The following is a 16734-nucleotide window of genomic DNA, read 5'->3' as shown; positions in this document are numbered from 1 at the left end:
GATGCTCACATGCCCACTCGCTCAAATCTTTACGCTTGCCCATTTTTCCTGCTTCTAACACATTAACTTTGAGGACAAAATGTTCACTTGGTAGGGGCGGCTCAGTGGTTCATGTAGGTTGTCTACAAACCGGAAGGTTGGTGGTTCAATCCCGGTTCCACCTGACCAAGTGTCGAGGTGTCCATGAGCAAGACACCTAACCCCAGCTGCTCCCGACGAGCTGGATGGCGCCTTGCATGGCTGACACCGCCGTCTGTGTATGAATGGGTAAATGTGAGGCAAGATGTATAGCGCTTTGGATGGCCATGGGTTTGTTGAAAGCGCTATATAAATGCAGTCCATTTACCTGATATATCGCACCCACTAATAGGTGCCGTGATGATAAGTGTGAGATAATCAGTCTTATTCACTTCACCGGTCATAAAGTTATGCCTGATCGCTTAAGATTGATTATGTAATTATGATTGGTTTATTATTGCAGTGATTAATATGTTTCTAGTATGTTGTTTGGCAACAGTTCTTCTACTCCCAATTGATGGAGTGTGTAGCTTCTCATTTCTTAAACAACGAAGACACATCATTGCCATATTCCAGGATGACAATGTCAACATTCGTCATCTTAAATTGTGAAAGAATGGTTAGGAGGGAGGGAGCATGAAGAATCGTTTTCACACATGTACTGGCACTTAAAATCCAGACCTTAAATTCATCGAAAGTCTTTGGAATGTTCTGAATAGACTTTAAAGAGTGCTTGACTCTTGCATTGTCAATACGAGATCTTGACCAAAAATTGATGCACCTCTTGGTGGAAATAACATCACAACATTTATTTCCATTAAGAGGTGCATCCATTTTTGGGCAAGATCTTGTATCCATCCTGGAATATTGCCATGATGCGTCTTCCTACATGGTTGTTTAAAGGCACAATATGTAAGATTTTTAGATTAAAATATCCAAAATCCACTTGAACAATGTTATATATGTTGTTGACCTGTGTACTTACATTATCTCAAACGTTTCCAACAATGTTTAAATCCAGAGAAATCAGCCATTTAGTGTTACAGACCGTGTCCTTGCGTCACCTGTCAATGACATCATATCCGCGCTACCCTTGATTTCCGTAGAAACCATGGAAACACCAAAGACGCTTTAATATAGTATGTATTTTATTAGACAGTTGAGGTGGTTCGGGCATCTGGTAAGGATGCCCCCTGGGCACCTCCCTAGGGAGGTTTTCCAGGCAGGTCCTGCTGGGAGGAGGCCTCGGGGAAGACCCAGGACTAGGTGAGATTATATGATAGACCGTAAAAAAATATGGACGACGCGACTTCATTGACTTCCGCTGACCATAGTTGAAGCTTTCGTAGGCCCGCTCACGGCGCTGACATCTTGGGACCGAGTCTGCGCAGTAGCGATCTCGGGACCGGAGTTGCGCAGTAGAGAACAGGAAGTAGAGGCGCGATTATCAAGAGCCCGCCCACACTCTCGCAGATGCATAACAATTCATTATGTTGGTGTGAAATAAACCGTTATAGAAATGTAGAAATTAAAGCTAAAGCTCCAATCTCCTCCCGAAAATCCCGAAAAAGTCACAACTTCACTCAGAGAAGCCGTCAATCTCAGCTGTCAATCATGACGTCACACCCCTGTTTTTATAGCATCACATAACTCACTAAAACTAAACTTATTTAAAAAACGAACACTTGAAATGAAATCATCGTAATAAAAACTGCCTAAAATGACAGAAACCATCTTTAGGAAACAATTATTTAAAGTGTAACTGAATTGTTTAGTGTGTCTCGCTCTCCATTCAAATACATGGAGGGGTGGGGTTTAGGAGCTATACTGGGACCAGCCACTGGGGGGCGATCGAGGCGCGGAAGCTTCAGTTTCTCACAGTAGCGCTGCAGGCTTGGATTATATCTCCACAGGGGCCTGGGAATGCCTCGGGATCCCCCAGTCAGAGCTAGTTAATGTGTTAGTTTTCTTGATTCACCGCGAGTAAAGTTTTTTCCATTCCAAGTGGCTAACATAACATAATCAGAGAGCGCTTTCTCCATCACACAATATATTTTACAATTATTTGCATCACCTCTAGCAACAGTCATTTAGACATCCTGTTTTTATTAATATGATATTCTAATATCGATCTAGATTACTGCAAAGTCTCTCATCCCAGCCACTGAGCGAGCGTACAGAGAAACGTTATAGCATAACTTTCAACGCACTCAAATGTATCTAGTATCGATTTAACTATGTAAAACAGCACTGCGTTACCCCATATAAGCAGAGGAAAGAGCGAAAAAGGCAGACTGCAGCATAAGCACAATAAAAGCTCTGAGAAGGGTGTTTTGTGCAGGTCTCTCTTATTAGCATTTGCTCCGAATCGCTCTCGGCGCGTCCTGCTTCTTACCACAATAACGTTAATAAAACTTTAATACATTCACTCATTCATGAACATGATTTCGGCCCAAGTCCATCGGATTCCTTTCTATCGGCTGTGGAGGTGAAGACTACAACTCCCATGATTCCACACTCATTAATGGCATCATCAAGCTAAGCCTTTGTTTTGTGTAAGTGACCTCTAGCGGCGAAACTTACATACTGTGCCTTTAAGAAATGAAAAGCGACACACTCCATCAATTAGGGTTAGAAGAACTGTTGCCAAACATAGAAATATAATCACTGCAATAATGATCCAATCATAGACTCTTGATCATAAATCCAAATAGCAACTTTTTTGGGCCGGACAGTGTGTATATATAAGCCTATATATTGTAAATAAGTAATATTAACTGCACTGAAAATTTTGCATAGACATTTAATGGCATAGATTCACTGTAGAAACACACTTTTTTTACAATAGCAACCACTATCGCTCAAAAACAAGCACTAGTTCGCAGTGAGGAGTGTGTGGAAACAGGTCCACAGGAACAGCCAAAGTTGGTGTGAAGGCTTTTCCAGTGAGTTTTCTCTTAAAACCTGAATCACAGCAGAGCTCTCTAAAGTTCCTCATTGCCTCCCCCTCAGGTTTGCACGATATATAGACAAGCCTTCTTATGGCTGGGTGGTTCCTCAAAGCTCTGACAACTCGATAATGTAGGCCAGCTCTGGACGGATTCACAACGGCTGTCAGCCCGCCATCAGCATTCAAAGTGGGCATCATATTCGGTAAAACAGCCTCTGCTTTGCCCGAGACAAATTCACAGTTATGAACTCCGTTTAGTGCTGCATTACACTTGGCGTCTTCGACCGCCTGCTCAATGAGCTCTATGCCAATGACTCTCTCCATCTGTGGGGATAACGAAATGCCAATGGCTCCAGTACCGCAGCATACATCCAGCAGGGTGCCCCCAACACAAGCCCGATTCAGCTCCGCAACAGTTTTGTACAAAGCGTCCGCTGCTCCCCGATTCACCTGGAAGAAAGAATCAGCAGAAATGCGGAACTTGAAGCCAAGCACCTCCTCAAAGATATGGGGCTGTCCGTACAGAAGCTGATAGGGGGATTGTTCATTACTGCAACGGGTCATTGTGCTCTCCTGGAAATAAAGAGAATCCAGCTGACAAACTGCTCCGGGACCTTGTGTGAAGTACTCCACCAGAGCAGCTTTTTGGAGGCCAATCTCCTCAGGCCTCAGGTTTTGAGGATGGAAGTAGACTATGGCCATGGTGTGACCGGCAGAATTTGTTCTTATCGTGATTTCTCTCCAGTGACCACCATCATGAAACAAAATGCATGGTCTGAGTGGTGAGAGGCGTATAAAATCTTCATAGTACCTTGCAACCATGCTGTGTTTTGAAGGCATGTTCAGGAGATGGTCACCGTGGACACAGACTATGTTACCTGTTTTTCCATTGCCGATATAAAATCCAACAGTTTTTGGATTCCCATCAACCCCTTTGTTGACAGAGAAGGTTGATTTATTGCGGTATCCATCACTCACTGGTGAGGCTACTATGGGAAGGAGTGGGAATCTTAAGTCGTTTGAAAAAGGGTGCATTGAATCCCGAGCTAGTTGCTTTGTCACCTCAAGCAAGATCTTGTGTTGCTGCTCTTGTTTCCACTGGAGCTGCTCCTCATAACTCATTCTCCACAAAGGAGTCACAGTGTCAGCCAGTCTTTCTTCCCAGGAAAGAGAATGCCAGTCAGCCGGTAGTTTGGGTTTCCTTTCATTTCTTCTCTTTACAGGCTTACTGACAGTATTGACAGCACAGTGGCTGGTTATTGAATAACTGAAACATATTTTCGGTACAGTGACGACTTGTTTTAACAATGGCCAGATTAAACGCGAGCGCATCGTTTCATATGCACGCGACATTGATGCAGCCCGTGGGTCAAACACACAACATTAATATGATGTGTCTAGATATATTCTGCCTCACAACATAAACGTGTAAACTGTCAACAGTCCGGTAAAACAAATATTGTTCCTTATACCTTTTTTTCCCTTCCATGTGCCAACTTGATAACAATTTTATACGGCGCTCTAATGACTCTACTTTCTTTACTAGTGCACCCACTCTGCTTTCAGACCGCAGCAACTGTTGGTTTCCGGAAGTGCTACTTTTGTTTTAAAAATGTTTTGCTGTTTCATTATTTTTCATTTATTTTATTATTTTACTGTTACTATGAACTTAAAAGTCTACCATAATCGGTTTAATTCCAGGTTTTCATTGAGACAACCTACACTGTAAATAAAAAACAAAATAAACAATAAAACAAAAAGCAAAGAAAAATAATTAAAGAATAAAAAGATCAAGAACAACTTTATTTTGCATTGTAAAATGTATCGTTGTTGGCTTTGTAAATACGAGTGTACAGTTTTGTCCTTCTGTGGAAAAAGTACCACATAGTTATTTATATAGTATATAGTAAATTACACATGTATGCAAGAGTGTATTATTATTATTATTATTATTATTATTATAATAACATTATCATCATCACCATAATTTTTACTATCATCATCATCGTCGTCGTTGTCGTCATCATCATCATTATTATTAAAGAAATAGAAATTATATTGAACAAAGTCAAACACCTTCAGGGGAACAAACACCCTTAAGCAGAATAAACTAAATAATGAATGTTGTTTAAGTTCAAATGAAATAAATAATTATAAATGAACATGATTTTAAAATATATTAAATAAAATAAAATAATCTAATAAATGAACAAATAAGTCAAATAAGTAGGTCTAGAGGGAAGTAGATCAAACCTTACCAATAGTATCACCAAAAAAATACTTATATTTCTTCAGGAATCTGTCACATGTATTATTATTTTTATTATTATTAGTAGTAGTAGTAGTAGTAGTAGTAGTTGTTGTTGTTTTTGTAATAGGCTAGTGGTGGTAGTAGGCTAGTTGTAGTAGTAGTAGTAGTAGTAGTAGTAGTAGTAGGCTAGTTAAATAAAGAAAAGATTTAAGAAGTGTCTTTAATAGCAGGTTTTTATTGTAAAAGTTTTTTTTAAAGTAATTTAGCCTATTATTATTATTATATTATTATTATTAGTATTATTATTTATGAGTTTAAGTCATTTTACAGTATGGGAAACTTTAGAGTGGACGTTCTATCCTCTAGTGAAAAACTCCTTACGTTGTTGCAAACGTCATCAAGTTGCGTCTGTTGGGTCAGGAAAGGGATCAGTCATCAGTTCCGCCGTCGCAATGGAATCAAACAAGGACGAAGCGGAACGCTGCATCGAAATAGCGATCGCAGCCCTGCGAGATAATGAGCCCGACAAAGCCAGACGGTTCCTCGAGAAGGCACAGAGACTGTTTCCCACGGACAAGGCGAGATGTGCGTGTAATATAAATAAGTGTATAATGGAGATCGTAAGAGGTCTGTTAAAGGGCCACCGGAAAAACTGAAGCCTGTAGTTAGATGACAATTCAGGCCCTGAGATCTCAATGTCTTATTACGGCTAAACAACCGCAATGTATACTTTTACATAATCACATTGTATGTTATATAAACACGAACAATATATATTTTGTGCTCTTGGTTATATATCACTTCTGTTGGATGTCAATATACTATTTACATGTGCAGATAAAGTAATATTACATAATATAAGGTACAATTGAAATTTTATCTTAATTATTTTGATAGATAGATAGACAGACATACACCAGTGCTTATTAAAATGTACGTGCTCTTGCTTCAGCATTACTAGAGTCTATTACTGAGAATGGAGGACCTTCTACTAGTGAAGAAAACATTGGAGAACATGATGGTTTACGAAACAGAAGCCACAGTGCTGGAGATCACTCCTCTGGACATGGTGCCACAGAATCTGCCAAACCATACACGTCAGAGCAGCTGGATGCTGTCAAAAGGTCTGTTATTGGTTTCAGACTACTTGCTTAAAAGTAGCTGTGGTCGTTATTTCTGTGATGAATATTTTGATTTATGCCTGAGCAACTAACCACGTTCCCCCTATTTTACTGTGATCTGTCTTTCCCTTGATGCAGAATTAAGAGGTGTAAGGACTATTATGAGATTCTTGGAGTCAGTAAAGAAGCCTCCGAGGAGGATCTGAAAAAATCCTACCGAAAGTTGGCCCTAAAATTTCATCCAGATAAAAACCACGCACCTGGTGCCACTGAAGCATTTAAAGGTATAATACATGGCGTAAACTCATGCATTCAGCGTTTTTACTCAGTGTGGAGAAAGTTTGCATGTGGTCTTCTCATTTGTTCTGTTTCCTGGTCTTCAACAGCTATAGGTAATGCGTACGCAGTTCTCAGTAACCCTGAAAAAAGAAGGCAATATGATGTCTACGGTGAAGAAAAAGCCCACCCGACTCACAGGCATAGGACTAATCATAGAAATTTCGAGGCAGATATTTCTCCCGAGGACCTTTTCAATATGTTCTTTGGGGGTGGATTTCCAACCAGTGAGTTGTGACCTTTGAAATGTGGTTTTAGAAGTGCAACATGTCAGTGGTTGGGGTTGAATGCATTCAAAATCCACAAATGCCATTTCTGTTTATGTTTCTAGGTAATGTGCATGTGTACAGCAATGGCAGGATGAGGTTTGGCCATCAGCAGCGACCAGAACGACGAGAACAACAGAGAGAAGTAAGAGTCTGATCATCTTCCAAGTTTAGTTTTTGTGCAGATTTTTTTACTAGTAGGAAAAGATGCCCCACTTAACAACAATGTGCATTTACTGATTGTAACAGATTTAGGTAGAAGTTTAGCATTTACAGAAGAATGATAAATGTGTTAATAATGGAAATAAATAGAAACATTTGCTAGTTTAGTTGTCATTGCGCAAAATCTTTGGCAATTTTCCATATCATTCTTCTTATTTTTTTATGTCATTATTATAAAATATGAAATCAACTGCTTTGATTTGAGCAATTTTTTATTATATAATTAATTTAAAGGTACATTTATTCCATGACTTGCTTAAATACAAGCCTATGATACTTATTTATTTGCCCTTTTTTTTTTAAAGCACAATATGTAAGATTTTTGGATTAAAATATCCAAAAACCACTTGAACAATATTATATATTTTGTTGACTTCTGTACTTACATTATCCCAAATGTTTCCAAGAATGTTTAAATCCAGAAATATAAGCCATTGTAACCAGGACACGGATCATGTCCGTGCGTCACCTATCAATGACATCATACCCACTTTACACTCGATTTCTGGTTTTATTTTGTAGAAACCATGGAAACACCAAAGACGCTTTAATATATTATGTGCTTTATTAGACAAGTGAGCAACTGTTTGGACACATTCATTGACAGAAAACAAATCTTATTGTTTTATTGTTTTAAAGTCTTATTGTTTAAATCTTGTTTTCTTGATTTACCGCAAGGATCATGTTTTACCATGCCAAATATCGATCTGTCTTACTGCGGTGTGCAACAAGCGTCTTGCACAGAGAAGCATTATAACTTTCAACACACTCAAATATATATCTAATATGATAAAACAGCGCTGCGTTACCCCACATACACATGACTGGAAAAAACAGAAGCGGCCATCTGCCAAATAAAAGCTCTGTGAAATCCAGGCGTGACCTCTAGCGACGAAAAATGACCTATTGTGGCTTTAATGAAGATATGTTATTACAGCAACATGAGAGGTGACAGAGGGGGTACACAAACAAAATGCTGAGTTTTGCCATGATTCTACCCCACCTTAAAATAACATTAAATCCGAGCATGTATTTCAGGGTTTCTGCAGGGTTTAATCAGTCAGATTTAAGACTTTTTAAGACCTTTTTATGACCATTATGATTTGAATTTTTGACCTACACGAATTACGATAAATAACTTCAGTCATTAAAATTCCTTTCAAAAGTCTTTATTATTGACTTTCATTGAAAGTAACAAGTTTTATTATTTAAAGAGTAATTCTATTATTTCTTACTTAAAGGGGCTATATGCGTTTTTCTGAAATTTAAACTCGCGACTGACACCTGTGGCCAAAAAACAGAACTGCTCTTATTTTCTGCTCGCTCTCGCAGCGGTGGTGACGTCACATCCGCAGACAGCGCGGGAAAAAACGACACGCCAGAAAATAGGAAAAATAGGATACAGGCTTATAGGTGCACCCACTGTGAGCGGACAAGCTGTCAGTATGCTCATCAGGAGATGTTTGAGTCATAAATGGTAAAATAAAAAGGCTATTGTTACGTTTATTTTGGGGAAAAAGTTGCATCTAGCCCCTTTAAGATTAAGAAACTGAAGCCTTCGCCTTCTTTTTCTTGAGTATCAAGAACACAGGAACACTTAACAATTGTAACATTGTAAAGTAACATTGTAAATGAACAATTATTTTATGGCATTACTTTCCAAAATAACAAGTCAGTCAGTCAGTTAGTGTCTGGCACTAGATGCGACAGAAACGGAATCCCGCGCTGTACTTGGACCGGGTAACGTTAGTGAAGGAGCCGAACAAAACAGACGGATCGCCTGCACCCGCTGCAGGCCTTTTACAGCAACGATATGCTTTTCCGACTTTGCATGCGACTTCAAGGCTTTTATGCCTAAACTAGACAGCTCCAACATCTTCTTACACAGAGTGTAATAGGCTTGATACCGATTGTTAGCGACGGGCTTGAGCCAGGCCCAGTTCCAGAATCAAATCACTGAGGGTGCTTCTGAAATTACTGAGGGTGCTCTAGTAAATATGCTCCACCACAGCAGTGTACAGTGAGAAATTTATGATTATTTATTTACTATTCACTTTTACCAATAATTGGAATTTCACAAATATTTTGCTTTAAATTGTATATTAATCTATTAGTCTGCCTTTACATTACATTAGATTTGTTTTAGGTCATTACATTGTTTGGAGCATAAAAATCCTGTTATATGCTATATCCTCTGCTCTGTAGAGGACACCAGAACTATTTATTGAGAAAATGAAAAGACATGAATAGACAAAAACAATGGGATTTTTTTTTTTCATTCACCAGTCAATTTTTATGCTTCAAGCTTTTTTTATCCAAACTTTGTATAAAGATGATTCTGAATGTTATGAAAGATATAAAAAAATAATTTGATATACCATTTTACTATGCAATATGTGTGTAAACATGGCCATATGCCATTCCCATTCTATGCAATGCATCTATACACTGAATATAATTTGTATATTCATGTGTTTTGGGACAAAATGTAATTGTAAAAAGACGCGTAATAATATTTTCATAAGATTGTCTCATATTTCATAAGAATATCCAGACTTAAAACTGTGCATGTTGTCAGAGAAATTCGCTAAAATATAATCAAAACTTCTATTCTGGGTCTCAGGAGGATATTTCTGTCTCGAGCAGAGTGGCATTTATATTTAGATGTCACTTCCTAAACTTTGCTGCATGCGATTGGCCGTCGGTCCTCTTAGCAGCAATAGTTTTATTCAATAAATGTTACAGACTGTAGCCTCGAAAGCAAGCCAAGATCGCTACGATCACTAAAATGCTGTTGCTTTGTCAGTTCATCGCGATCTCACAAAGCTCCGTTATAAAAATTAAGTTGTCAACAAGCCTAAAAACGCTGCCGTTTTGAGCGGTGAGATTCTGCTGCATTACTCACCGCTGCAAACACTCGCTGTAATAGATGCGTTTGACGCTCTCCAGAGGAAACAAATTAGCAAATCCAGGGCCGGCTCTAGCTCTTTGGTTGCCCTAGGCGAGCCCTAGGCTAGGCCCCCCCCCCCCCCCCCTTAATTGTTAAGCCCACTGGCAACTATAGTTGCCAGTTTATAGTTGTCATTTTCCTTCTCTAAGTATTTTTCTAGATATTATCCATGTTTTATATCTTAATGACACACAGGCAGAAAACCAAATAAAGGATTTCAAGAAAAAAAAAAAGTATTAACTTCCTTCCTGTCACATGAGACTGCCAACTTCCTACCCCTACTTCCAGGGAGCACAACGAAGGCAAACCCTCCCAAAGAAAGGATATTTTCATGTTACTAATAAGTATTTTTGTTGACATATATATCAACATAATCATGAAGGTCTCTAGAATCATCCAAACAAAACAAACCTTACAACAGATCTATAGTTTTTAGTATACTTAGTCAAACATAATACATTTTATTTTGAATAAAGATTGATCTGTTGAAAGCAGTTATTTTGAGTTAGATGCTTAATGTTCTCCTCTTATTCATATTTGACATTGAAGGGGTGCATACAACATATTTGCCCACCGTAAAAACAGCAAAATGCTAGTGATGTAAAAGGTCAAATACATGCGACATCCAATCAATTATCTCATGTCTGCGGTCAAAACTGACTGTATTCGTACGGGCAAGCTTCTCTTTTCTGACAGCTTGCATGCAGATTATGCTGCCTTAGCATATTGTGCTACATTACTGCCGTTCTCACCTATGTACTTTTGTAAAAGTGGGGTTTTAGCACTTTCTAGCATGAAGAACAAATATAGACACAGACTGTGCATAGAGATCGATATAAAACTCTCTTCGATACAAAAACATACCCTTTGTGAGTTCTTGTTTTTAATGTTGATGATAAGCAATAGCTATTGTACGAGCAAGAATGCATTTTTTCATAAATATCAACACATTTGCAAATGTGACATTTGATTTTGTACCACAGTTCAACAAACACTCGCTCATTAAAACAGTGACTTGCCACTACCTACTGGCAGTTTAAGTTTAATATTTAAAAGTATCTCTTCATTTTTACCACCACTTCGTATTTCTCTATTGAAAATGTTTTAAATTTCAAACATTAGGCCTATGATCATAACATAATTTGTGCCATTGTAATTGCATTCATGCCTCATCTGAGCAGGATGAAATGGTGTGTAAATGCACCTAGATGCAGCTTGTGTTGTTCCACTTCAGTGCAAAGATGGCTTTAGTTGATCATTTCTTTTTATTCAAATTATTGATTTATATTAACCGGTTTCACAGACAAGGCTTAAGTCTACTCCGAAACTAAAATGTGTGTTTGAGCTGTTAAATGAAAGCAACTTGCACTGCCAGATCTTAAAATATGTCAGTACCATTGTTTGGTCTCAAGATACACACAAGTAATTTTTTATTTATTTTTTCTACGGCATGTTTATGAAAGGAACTTAAATGGCCTAATCCTGGCTTAATCTAAGCCCTGTCTGTGAAACCAGGCATATTCATATTAATGGTATTTAAGAAATTGACATAAAAAATGCACCTGGAAATCAATTTAAGGGGGGCAGATATTGTCCCTTAATGGAAAAGGTGCCCTCTATGGGTAAGATAAAAAAAAATACAGTTGTTTATGGAGTGTTACAGTGCAATAACTGAGCCATTATTATGCATTTAAAATAATTATTCAGACTGATTGAATATAATAGCAGCCTTTTCATTGTCCCAATGTAACTGCTTTATTTTAATACATGATTTTCATTATCCAGGGTGGCCTTGCCTTGTTTGTACAGCTGATGCCCATACTCATTCTGATCATAGTCTCAGCTCTCAGCCAGATGATGGTTTCCAGTCCTCCATACAGCCTCAGCCACAGACCGTAAGACTAAACATTTACCAAAATGGGCATTATCTTTTAAATATGATCTCTGTGCTTGGTATTTTATTATACAATTTTATTTTAAACTGGTATGTGACTATACTTGCTTAAATGGTCAATTCAGCGCTGGGAAGATGAATGTGTATTTAAACTGGTGTCATTTATGTAGTATAAATGTGAAATTATTTTTGAATTTGGTGCCTTCTAGACTGAGAAAAGACAGAAAATGTATTTTTTCTCATGTGGATGAAAGACAACAACTCCCAGAATGCACTTGCTTCGCTGCCCTACGAGGCCACTCCCTACACCTCCCCCAGCGTTGTTTTTATCTTCATAATAATACAATAATTTTGTTCAGTTAGAGAATAAGCACTACAATTAAAAACTGAACGTGTCTTTTCAATAAAGTGTGAGTGAGCCAAACGAAAGTCACAAGACAAACACAACAGGAGTCCGATTTCATTCCGTACTAGAGGGAAGTAGTAGCTGAGGTAAGCGCGGCTGTCATTCTCAGCGCGTGTCAAGTCTGGCGTGTTTTCCGAACGCATATGGAAGCTAAACTCTCATAGGAATGAATTGAAAAGTTGAAACACTCACTTTGTTCTGCAGCGATCCATTATGAATGCCCAAGGTCGAGGTGCGAGCGCATTTACATTCTGTGCGTGAGATCCCACCCCTGTGGACGGGTTGAAAACATGCGGAACAGCTCCCTCTACTGGCTGTTTTTAGCCTCTGGGCAAAAAATCCTCCAATGACGCAAAATGACGATATTTGCATCATCGGAGGAATTTTTCCAGAAATAAAATGCATAATTCTCTCGTCTCAGGGGGATATGAGGGGGGAAAGTACCATCATTCAAATATACTACGGGGTTTCTACTGATACAAAGCTTAATGCTAAATTACTGAAGTTACCCTTTAAAGTATCACTTTTATGCTTTTTCAAATATGACCTTTCATGTACTGTGTAATATTGTGAATGTAAAAGGTCTGCAAAGTTTTAAAGATCAAAGTGCACAACAAATAAAGTTATTGTCTCGTAAACAAAATAATCGATTATGAACTGCTATAACGAGTCGTCAGCAATACCAGTCTCACTTCCTGTTACAAATGTAACCGGTTCTACTCGACCAGCTCCAAGTGGGATTCGAACCGGTGCTAGCAAAGATGCTAAAGACCGCATTCTCTAGCGTCAGTTACTAGCATTCCTCTTGAGCCCAGGGGAGTGAAATTTACTTGCAAAGCTCTTATTAGCTTGCTTCTGTTACACTCACCCCCCTAAACCTCACTCCCATCGGGGTCACGGCACCAAATATAACTGGTCCTAGTCAACTCGCTTGAAGCTGGATTTGAACCATAATCTCCAGCATGGGAGACGGGTGCTAACAAGTACGCAAAAGGCTGCAGTCTCTAGCGTCAGTCGCTAGTATGCCTCTTGAGGCCAGGGGAGTGAGATGTACTCGCACAACTGTTACTAGCTTGCCTCCGTTACACTAACCCCCTCACTCCCATCCGGGTCACGGCACCAAATTGGAATCGCCGTCTCCGCCATGGGAAGCTGGTGCCAACAAGGACGCTAAAGACTGTAGTCTCTAGCGTCAGTCTCTAGCATGCTTCAGGGGAGTGAGGTTAAAGGCCAAAGTATACGTCACTTTTTTTGCGTACACAAGGGTCAGTGTACAGTGCGTGTCATGTCAAATTTCGTCATCATTTTTTTGCAGTATTTACATGGGTTGTATGCGTACAACTCAAAAGAAGTATACTTTGCAAGGCTGTGCATTTGACTGCGTACGCGTAAAAAAAACGAAGTGTACTTTAGGCTTTACTCGCACAGCTCTTACTAGCTTGCCTCCGTTTCACATGCCTACATAACAATGTAACACATTGGCACAAATTCGCAAACGTCACTTTGTCTTGCCTTTAAACACTGTAGTTCTAGCTGAGTTACAACCCTGTTATCTTCGAACAAACTCTTGATGTGCAATATACGTAAATTATGAGAAATTGAAGTGTTTTTTGACATTGGATGCATGTAAACCTTTTGTAGGAGACCTCCAAAACCAAATTAGAAACTTTTAAAATGGTATAATAGGGGCACTTTAAAAGTTATATGAACCTCTTTCTCTATCCCATAGTGCGTTTTGAGCTAGCTACCAAACTATATATTGTTTGTTTTCATTTTTAAACCTCAGTTTTACAGAGAAATGTTTAAAGTGAAAGCAAAAACATGTTTATTTTGAAGAATGAAGGTTATCTTGCGGGTGATAAATATCTCTGACAATATTGTACATTCCAACCGCTTTAGATCCATGGGCCACACAAACAGGCGACACACTCCTACTCTGAAGGTGCCTTACTATGTTGGCAACCACTTCTCAGAAGAATATACGGGGATGAATCTTAAGAATGTTGAACAAAGTGTGGAGGAGGACTATATATCAAACCTGAGAAACAACTGCTGGAAGGAGAAACAACAAAGTATGTTACGCATATGAAGCTGTTTAATAATGCATGTCTAAATGTGATGTAAAAAAAAAAAAGTAATGCAAGTGTAATTTTGCATAATTTTCTGAAAACCTAGACATCTGTGCTCTTATTTGCAGAGGAAGGCTTATTGTATCGGGCACGTTACTTTGGGGACACCGACTTGTACCAAAGAGCGCAGAAAATGGCAACACCCAGTTGCTCGAAACTTTCAGATATACAGGTTGTTTTACATGGACACTGAGTAGCAGAAAGTGAGTCGACGGTTTACTTTCCTTTTCTGAATTTGAGCTTATCTAGTGCATTCTTACCTGTGGACATTCTTTGACCGTTTGTGTTTGTTTCAGGTAGTGTCCTGATGTGACGTCATTTGAAAATGTTCATGTACAGAAAAGTTCTGTTTTCTTTGCTAAAATGGAACATTGCATTGCATTGCACCAGTTCAAGAGAAGCGAAGATAGCCCATCCTGGTGCCACAGGGGTTCACTCTCATCTCTCCTTCAAAATTCGCGGAAAATTACCAGTCGTGGAAGATCTTAACATCTGTGAAGTAGTTTTAAATATGGATTTATAAATGTAATGAATTAAGAATGAAAAATTAGATGATTTGCTGGTAGAGAGGAAAGTAAACGGCTGTTAAATGGTAATCAATGCTGCTAGCTTACTGCTTTCCCTTTTTTATTTACACCTCGTTTTTTTCTTAAAGCATTTTTTCAACACCCATATTTGGGCTTTCTGAGCCAACTCTGAAATTTCTAGTAGTGTTTAAATCCGTGGATCTGACCACAGGAAGTTAAATCGTCGTTGTCATTCAGCATTTCATTAATTGTTTTGCCTGTTGGATTTTTAAGAAGAATGTTTGAGATTTATGCAAATGGAAAAATTAATTATTTATTAAATGGTGTCATACTATTTTCTTCCATTTTAATTTATTTTTAGAAAATGTATAAACATTCTTTTAACAGCGTGTCTTGCAAAGTGTAGATTGATGGTTCTAAAGCATAATCAAGTGCCTTGCCAGCTCCAGTCTTACTGTATACTGTCTCTGCATATATGTAATATAGGAAAGAAAAAACATCACTGCTTGAAGATAGACCAATTAGCCACTGAAATTCTAATTTTCCTGACGATTTTCTCTTTTTTTTATACATATTTTATGTTCTTTCAGTACAGTACAACATTTTATGATTTTGTGTGTATGTATGTAATGTAACATAGTTACCCGAAAGTGAATAAACTATAAGAATACATTTTCTTTTTAACACATTTAGATTTAGAATATAATTATGCTTAATTTCCACTTTCCAATAACAAGTCTTTAGAGCCAGGTCTGTTTGGACATCTCATTCTCTTTTTATTTATTTAAAAATGCTGTGAAATCAGTAATGTAATGAAATATTAATATTTCAAATATCTTTTTTCTATTTTAATATATTGTAAAATGTAGTTTATTCCTGTGATGGCACAGCTGAATTTTCAGCATCATTACTCTTTACTCTTCAGTGTCACATGATCCTTCAGAAATCATTCTAATATGCTTATTTGCTGCTCAAGAAAATTTTTTTTTATTACTATCAATGTTGAAAACGGTTCTAATTATTTTCAAGGAAGCCGTGATACATTTTGGTCAAGATTATTTGATAAAATAGAAAGTTCCAAATAACAGCAATTATTTCAAATCGATTTTTGTAACAATGCAAGTCTTTACTGTCACATTTAATGTGTGCTTGCTGAATGAAACTACAATGAAAGTGTTCATTTAAAAAAAAGAAAAAAATCGTACCGACTCCAAACCTTTGATTGGTAGTATAGTTTTGGATATGCAGTCGACATGTCAGTGTTGGAATTGCACACCAGGAGGCAGTCGTGAGCTTTGCTACTAGAAGACAATAAAGAAATATTGACATTAACATCTCTTCTGGGCATAACAGTACATACAAAACAAAAATACACATTAAAAATCAATTATATTGTTGCTAACGGTTCATAATAGGTTTATTAACACTCCCTTCCCACCCTAGTCATAAACCCATTCCACATATGAGTCGCTATTAATGTACGATCAACAACCATATCAATGCTTAGAGAAGATTTGCCTATATATATATATATAACTATCCTATCAAGAAAAAAAAGAAAGCATTTTAATTAGATAAATTCCAGGCAGACTAAAAGGCACTGAGAGTTTCTGAAATGATACAGGTGGGTTCAGTGTTGGTGGTCAGAGTGAAATCATGAATTG

The 16734-nt window shown here is 38.0% G+C and overlaps 2 protein-coding genes across 3 annotated transcripts; one reads left to right on the top strand and one right to left on the bottom strand.

The window, feature by feature from the left end:
- Window positions 1-2809: 2809 nt before the first annotated feature.
- Window positions 2810-4506, bottom strand: trmt2b (tRNA methyltransferase 2 homolog B). Its single transcript, XM_079842093.1, has one exon. It carries the CDS (start codon window positions 4319-4321, stop codon window positions 2873-2875), a length of 1449 nt encoding a protein of 482 aa, XP_079698219.1. The 5' UTR covers window positions 4322-4506; the 3' UTR covers window positions 2810-2872.
- A 1123-nt stretch (window positions 4507-5629) lies between these two features.
- dnajb12a (DnaJ heat shock protein family (Hsp40) member B12a) lies at window positions 5630-15758 on the top strand. Of its 2 annotated transcripts, none has more exons than XM_079842520.1 (9): window positions 5630-5804; window positions 6172-6343; window positions 6479-6624; window positions 6727-6903; window positions 7008-7087; window positions 11900-12009; window positions 14314-14486; window positions 14612-14746; window positions 14840-15758. In XM_079842520.1, exons 1-8 carry the CDS (start codon window positions 5672-5674, stop codon window positions 14734-14736), a joined length of 1116 nt encoding a protein of 371 aa, XP_079698646.1. In that variant the 5' UTR covers window positions 5630-5671; the 3' UTR covers window positions 14737-14746; window positions 14840-15758. The 2 variants fall into 2 exon arrangements, with proteins under 2 accessions (XP_079698646.1, XP_079698647.1); XM_079842521.1 differs by having other exon boundaries at window positions 5657-5804; window positions 14844-15758.
- The last annotated feature ends 976 nt before the right edge of the window (window positions 15759-16734 follow it).

The sequence above is a fragment of the Gobio gobio genome, assembly GCF_949357685.1.
Source record: "Gobio gobio genome assembly, chromosome: 18".
Taxonomy (NCBI): Eukaryota; Metazoa; Chordata; class Actinopteri; order Cypriniformes; family Gobionidae; genus Gobio; species Gobio gobio.
This window is presented reverse-complemented; position numbering and strand designations above follow the sequence as displayed.

Excerpts from the sequence above, each read along its gene's own strand:
- dnajb12a (XM_079842520.1), top strand. The coding sequence starts at position 5,672 with ATGGAATCAAACAAGGACGAAGCGGAACGCTGCATCGAAATAGCGATC. Across the intron at positions 6,344-6,478 it reads CAGCTGGATGCTGTCAAAAG|AATTAAGAGGTGTAAGGACT; the intron begins GTCTGTTATTGG and ends CCCTTGATGCAG. Across the intron at positions 6,625-6,726 it reads TGCCACTGAAGCATTTAAAG|CTATAGGTAATGCGTACGCA; the intron begins GTATAATACATG and ends GGTCTTCAACAG.
- trmt2b (XM_079842093.1), bottom strand. The coding sequence starts at position 4,321 with ATGTCGCGTGCATATGAAACGATGCGCTCGCGTTTAATCTGGCCATTG.